The following is a 6,537-nucleotide window of genomic DNA, read 5'->3' on the forward strand; positions in this document are numbered from 1 at the left end:
CCTGCTGATGTGCCTGGGAACCCAGCAAAGGATGGACCACGTGCCTGGGCTCCTGCATCCATCTGTCGGATATCCACATGAAGCTCCTGGCTCTGGCCTGGCCCAGCCCCAGCTGCGGTGGCCCCTGCGGAGGTGGAAGATCTCCCTGTTTCTCGCCTCTCTCTCCTTCTCTTTGTAATTCTGCCTTTCAAATAAAAATGAATAAATAAATATTTAGGGCCTGGCACACTAGCCTAGTGGCTAAAGTCCTTGCCTTGAACACGCCAGGATCCCACATGGGCACTGGTTCAAATCCTGGCAGCTCCACTTCCCATCCAGCTCCCTGCTTGTGGCCTGGGAAAGCAGTTGAGGACGGCCCAAAGCCTTGGGACCCTGCACCCGCGTGGGAGACCTGGAGGAAGTTCCTGGCTTCAGATTGGGATAGCACCAGCCATTGCGCTCACTTGGGGAGTGAATCATCGGATGTAAGATCTTCCTCTCTGTCTCTGCTTCTCTCTGTGTATCTGACTTTCCAATACAAATAAATAAATCTTTTAAAAAAGAAACATTTTTGAAACACAACAGGACTGTGTTACAAAAGGCTGTGGGGGCCCCTGGCCTTAGTGACTAACATTCTCAACTTGCATAGGCCAGGATCCCAGATGGGCGCGGTTCTAATCCAGGTCACCCCGCTTCCCATCCAGCTCCCTGCTTGTGGCCTGGGAAAGCAGTGGAGGACGGCCCAAAGCCTTGAGACCCTGCACCCATGTGGGAGACCTGGATGAAGTTCCTGGCTCCTGGTTTCAGATCAGCTCAGCTCCAGCTGTTGTGGGTGCTTGGGGAGTGAACCAAAGGATGGAAGATCTTCCTCTCTGTGGTTCTGCCTTTCAACAACAACAACAAAATCTTAAAATAAAGAAATAAATTAAAAGGCTGTGGCAGGTAGCAGGTGCAGAGTGCATGGGTCAAGGCACTGGGTTGGATTCCCAGCTCTCCCTACTGAGTCTAGTTTCCGGCTCATGCACACCTCGAGGACAAGGATGGACTCAAGCCACTGGCTGTCCCTGCCGTCCACGTGGAAGAGCCACATTGTGGGTACCACCTCCTGCTACTGGCCCCAGCTCAGGCCCAGACATTGTGGGCATTTTGGGGGTGACCCAGGGGATGAGAGTGGTCCACTGGTTGACCTCCAAAATCCAGGTCAAGCCAGCTGGCCCCAGCTGGCTTGGTCTGGGTTCCATAGCTGTGGTGGTGGAATGCTTGAGATGCAAGATTTGTGAAGGAAGAAAATTTATGTTTGGACCCAGTACAATAGTCTAGTGGCTAAAGTCCTCACCTTGAATGCACCGGGATCCCAGATGGTCACCGGTTCTAATTCCAGCAGCCCCAATTCCCATTCAGCTCCCTGCCTGTGGCCTGGGAAAGCAGTCGAGGACGGCCCAAAGCCTTGGGACCCTGCACCCGTGTGGGAGACCTGGAAGAAGTTCCTGGCTCCTGGCTTCTGACTGCCATAGCATCGGCAGCTTGGGTCACTTGGGGAGTGAATCATCGGACGGAAGATCTTCCTCTCTGTCTCTCCTCCTCTCTGTATATCTGACTTTCCAATTTAATAAATAAATCTCTAAAAATAAATAAATAAATAAATCCTAAACAAAACTTACTAAAAAAATGTATGTTCTAGAGTCTGGGCAAAGTTGAATCTCGCGGCCCTTCACCTCGTGGGCAGAACGTGACCTCCGCGGGCCTGGGAACCAGCAAGGCACCCTAGGCAGCGTTTGCACAGTCCGCCCCCAGACCCCGCCCAGGCACTGTCCCCCACCAAACACCTCTGAACAGCAACTCGGACCTCCAGCTCCCGGCCCGGGGAAGACGGGGAAGCGGCGGCCTCGCCTGCTCGCAGGGAAGGGAAGCCGGGTCCTGGCGATCTGGGCCTCGGGGTGGGAGAGGCTGCGACCGGAGAGCCCCCAGGGAGGGACAGCAGGAGGGCCCAGCGGCGAGCAGCGCGCAGGGTGAAGCCCCCATGGGGACAGACGTCCAGCGATGACGAGACCCCCACCCCCGTGCGCAGTCGGCACTTCTGTCCAGGTGACACAACTCTTGACAAATGAGAAAAACAAAAAATACAGGAGCGAGCGGGCACGTTTGGAGGGGCCGCGTCGACGGCAGGCGGCGCTCACGACCCGCTCCCAGCACGCCGCCCTTCCGGCTCCGTCCGGAAAATGGAGTGTGGACGAGCGTAGACGGCGGGGACACGGGAAGGGGACCGGCACCGGGTTCGGGAGCGGCCCGGGCCGAAACGACCGAACCTGAACTCACCCCGAGGCCCGGAGGCAGCGGGACGCGTGCCCGGGGGCGGAGCCTCCCGGGAGGCGGGGCTATGGGCGGGAGGGCGGAGCTCCCTCGGGGGCGGGGTTATCTCCTAGCAGGGGGAGGAGCCTGGAGGCTGGGGTTACAACTGCGTAGGCGATGCTTATGAGCGTAATTTCCAGAGGTGGACGCTGGCGGGGGCGGGACCTAAAGGCCCATCGGGGCGGGGCTTGAGGGCTCGGTTAGTGGGCGTTCCTGGAAGCGGGACGCTGAGTGGGCGTGTTCGCCCTGAGTGGGCGGAGTCGTCTGAGAGGGCTCGGGGAACGCGTGGCGGCAGAGGCGACTGAGGGGACTTGAGGGCGGAGCTTGCACCGGGCCTGGCTTGGAGGGCTGAGGAATTCCGGGTCGCCTCACGGGCGGCCTGAAGGGGCGGGGCTCGCCGATCTGTTGGGCGGGGCACGTGACGCAAGAGTGTGAATTCTGGGCGGAGTTCGTACCTCGGGCGGCTGAGCGGCACACCTGGGCGGGTCGGCGGGCACTCGGGCGTGGGGGGCGGGGCCTCGCGAAGGGCGGGGCCTCGCGAGGCTGTGGGCGGGGCTCCTGGCTCCGCGGGCGGGGCCGCTGGCCAGTGGGCGGGGCCGGGCGCGGGCGGGCAGGCTGGCCCGGGAGGCCGTGTGTTTCGGCCCGCACGCAGCTCCGCATCTGGTGCTCATTACTGGATGACAAAGAGCCGGCCCTGGGCCCCCTGCCCCACTCCCAACCCCCCTCCGACTGCGGTGCCTTTAACTCCTTCCTGCCCTCGAGGCGCTGGGGGTCCGCTGGCCCGGGTCACTCGAGGCCGCGCCTGGCCTTTCCTTCCCGCTCCCCGGGGAGTCTCGTCACGCCTAGTACGACGCCCGAAACTTGCGTTCCCCGACCCAGGAGTCGAGGCCACCCTACGGCTCCCCGACTCCCACCCAGCCTGCCTCCCCGGCGGCGTTTCCGAAGTTAAAAGCTGGGCAGGAGCCGGCAGGGGCGTCTGGTTCGAGTTAGAGGAACGTGAGGGCTGGGGGCCGGGGGCGGGCCGTGGGCCTCCCTCCCTCCGGGACCCCCCGGGTTCGTCTTCAGCTCCGGACCCACCGCTCCCGTCGCCTGAGCCCCATTTCAGCCCTGCCCAACGCCCCCTACCCCAGGCTGTCCCCTCAGCCACCAGTGGGCCAGAAGGTGGCTTAGGGCTCCACGGGGGCGCCGGCCACCACCCCGGCTTGCCTGTCCGGGTGGTCGCGGCGACTGCCCTGGCCTAATTAGAGGCCCCAGAGACGCTGCAGCAGGAAAAATTACAGAGGCGGTGGGAACCGGCGCCGCCTGGCCTGGGTCCCCTCGGCTGCCCCAAGGCCGTGGGCCCTGGACACCCCCCCCTGCCTTTCATGCTGTGCCCAATGACCAGCTCCTCTTCCTGTCCTGGGTCCCTGCTCCCTGGCTCCCAGCCTTCAGGCTCCCTGCTTCCCAAGAGCAGCCCAAGGGAGGGTCATCCAAAGCCCAGGTGCTAGAATGCCACAGGATCCCCCTCCTTTCTGTCCCAGAGCCTACCTTTGACCCTCAACCCTGATCTGGCCCAGGTTCCAGGAACCTCCCTGGGGACAGCCCCACCTTCTCTGAGGAGAAACACAGACAGGATTCACCCCCACTCTAGACCTCACCCTCTGGCTGGCTGTGCAGCCCTGGGCAAGGTTGTGTCTGCCCAGACAAGCCACCTCCGTTTCTCCGAGTCCCCTACCCCAAGGCTGTCCCCTCAGCCACCAGTGGGGGTCAGGAGCTCTTGTTGGGTGAGGTCAGCACCCCATTTATTGGAGGAGACCCCAGCCCCGCTCCCCGCCCCAAGGTCCGCGGGGGGGGGGGGGCCTTGGTGTGTCTGTCCGTGTCCTGAGTGCTGGGCCGAGGGCCCAGGGGTGGGGTGGGGCGGGAAGCCCTCTGTCCGGGGGTAGGCAGCTCCCGTGGGTCCCTGTGTCCAGTGCACGCCCCATCTCCCAACCCGTCACACACTGGTTCTGCAGGTCTGCACCGCTGTGAGGCTTCCCCGTGGAGGTGTGGGTTCCGTGGGGCCCTTGTTCCCAGCATGGGTGACCCAGCGATAGCAGTCGGTGACACGCTTGTTGGATGCGTGGGGGCCACAGCGGGTGCAATACACGATGCCCAGTGCAAGCAGGACCACCAGGAAGACACATGTGGGCACCAGGAGTGCCACCAGCAGCCAGCGATCATCCCTCCGGCTATGGCCTGCTAGGCCAGCCTCCAGCAGGGCCGTCGGGGCTGCGGTGGGCTGGGGGCCACCTCCTTGTGGGACTTGGGGGGCTCTGGAAAGGGGCCGTGAAGGATTGACAGGTGAGGTCTGGTTAGTGGGGATGTCAGGGAGCAGGCTGCTGGAGGGGAGGGCTGCGGGCCGGGTAGCAGCGGGTACAGGGGCTTGAGGGTGAGGGGGCCCCAGGGGCCTGGAAGGGAGTGGAGGAGAGGGCTGGACGGTGGGAATGACAGGAAGCCAGGGGGCCTGAGTCCTGGCTATGGGACCATCTGAGGTCAGAGGGCGCTGATGGGCACCAGTAGTGGTGACCACAGGGGCAGGATCAGCTGGTCCTAGGGCTGGGTGAACCGTGGTCCGGGCATCAGAAACTTCCGTGTCTGGAAACACGGGATAGAGATCAGGGTATCGGGCTGCGGTCAGTGGGGGGCGGGGGGCAGGGCGCTGTGCTGGGGAGTTGTCTGTGATCCCAGGGATCTGATGATTGCGGGGCACAGCTGGGTATGTGGCAGGGTTCCCCAAGGGCTGACGAGCAGGGGCCAGGGCTGGGCGTGTGGCAGAGAGAATGGGAGGTGGGTGGGAGGGAGGTGGTGTGGGGCGTGTGGTCGAGACCACTGCAGGCCGGGTGACAGAGAGCACTGAGTGGGAGGGGACCCTGGGGGCACTGAGCGGGGGTGGCCAGGTGGGCTCCAGGTGGGGTCTGGGCGGCCCCTGGTCCTCTGAGAAGCCAGGGCTGTAGGCCAGGCCGAAGTCAGGCAGCTGCGTGGGCTCCAGCCACAGGAAGCCAGGCCCATCAGTCCAGGCGCCATCAAAGTCCTCCCAGGTCTCCTCCTCCTCGTCTTCATCATCCTCGCCGCCAATACCCAGCAGCTCCTCTTCCAGATCTTGGGAAGCCCGGGCACCCATGGCCCCCGCGGGGCTGCAGCTGATGCCGTCCGCCTCCAGCTCGTGCCCCTCGCTGCAGTAGCACTCGAAGCCCCCGACGTAGTTGACACACATCTGCTGGCACACCCCAGCGATCTGGCACTCGTCCGTGTCCACGCAGCGGTGCGGCTCATCCTCAGCAGGCCGGAAACCCAGACGGCAGTGGCAGCTGTAGCCCTGTGGTCCACCGGGCTCGCACTGCTGCTCGCAGGGCGCCTGGGCACAGGGGTCCTCGCAGCTGTGCCCATCCGCCGCCAGCCGGAAGCCCTCGGCACAGCGGCACGACACCTGGCCATCCTCCTCTTCCACGCACTCATGCTCGCAGCCCCCGTTGTCCGGGCCGCAGCCGGTCCCCGGGCACAGGGGCCCAGCCTGGGACCAGCCCACACCGCCAGTGGGTTGCTTCACACACAGCAGGGACGCCCCCCTGCCTGCCTGGCACTGCACGGCTGCCACAGAGCCAAAGGGCAGCCACTCCAGCTCCGTGGAGACCAGGTGGAAGGGCGTGGTGTAGACGGCCAGGCCGGCCTGGCCCGCCTCTGCCGGTAGTGCTGGGCAGGCGCCCTCAAAGCCGAACTGGCACAGGTAGCCATCCACAGCCAATGTGCATGAGCCTTCCAGCCAGCGATGGTCACCGCTCGCCTCGAGGGCTGCACAGCGCTGGGCTGGGCAGGGTCCCGGCGTGGCGGGCTGAGCCCAGTTGGTGAAAGCCGTGTCCTGGTCTCCCGTGGTCCATGTGAAGCCGCGCAGCGGGCGTTGGGGCTGGCACTGGCGCGCCTGCCGCTGCAGCCCAATCCACAGCAGCCGGCTGGCCGGGCCGGCACCCACCAGACTGTCCACACGCTGGGCCTCCTCAGGGCTCCGTGGCGTGGCCAGGTCACCTCCTAGCTCCCTGCAGGCCCGCCAGGCCTCCAGGAAGGTGCGGCGACGCGGGAAGAGGGCGTAGCAGCTGCTCGGGCCGCAGGCAGCACGGGGTTCGGTGGCCCAGGGGGCCTGGCCCAGTGTGGGCAGCGCGGCCGCCCAGGCCAGCAGCAGGCGCAGCAGCATCGCGA

The 6,537-nt window shown here is 64.5% G+C and overlaps 1 protein-coding gene across 1 annotated transcript; it reads right to left on the reverse strand.

The window, feature by feature from the left end:
- Positions 1-4,300: 4,300 nt before the first annotated feature.
- Positions 4,301-6,532, reverse strand: CD248 (CD248 molecule). The gene has a single exon (XM_040971066.1). It carries the CDS (start codon positions 6,530-6,532, stop codon positions 4,301-4,303), a length of 2,232 nt encoding a protein of 743 aa, XP_040827000.1.
- Between the last annotated feature and the right edge of the window lie 5 nt (positions 6,533-6,537).

This window comes from Ochotona curzoniae, unplaced genomic scaffold (assembly GCF_017591425.1).
Source record: "Ochotona curzoniae isolate NIBS_2020 unplaced genomic scaffold, NIBS_Ocur_1.0 scaffold_4937, whole genome shotgun sequence".
Classification (NCBI taxonomy): Eukaryota; Metazoa; Chordata; class Mammalia; order Lagomorpha; family Ochotonidae; genus Ochotona; species Ochotona curzoniae.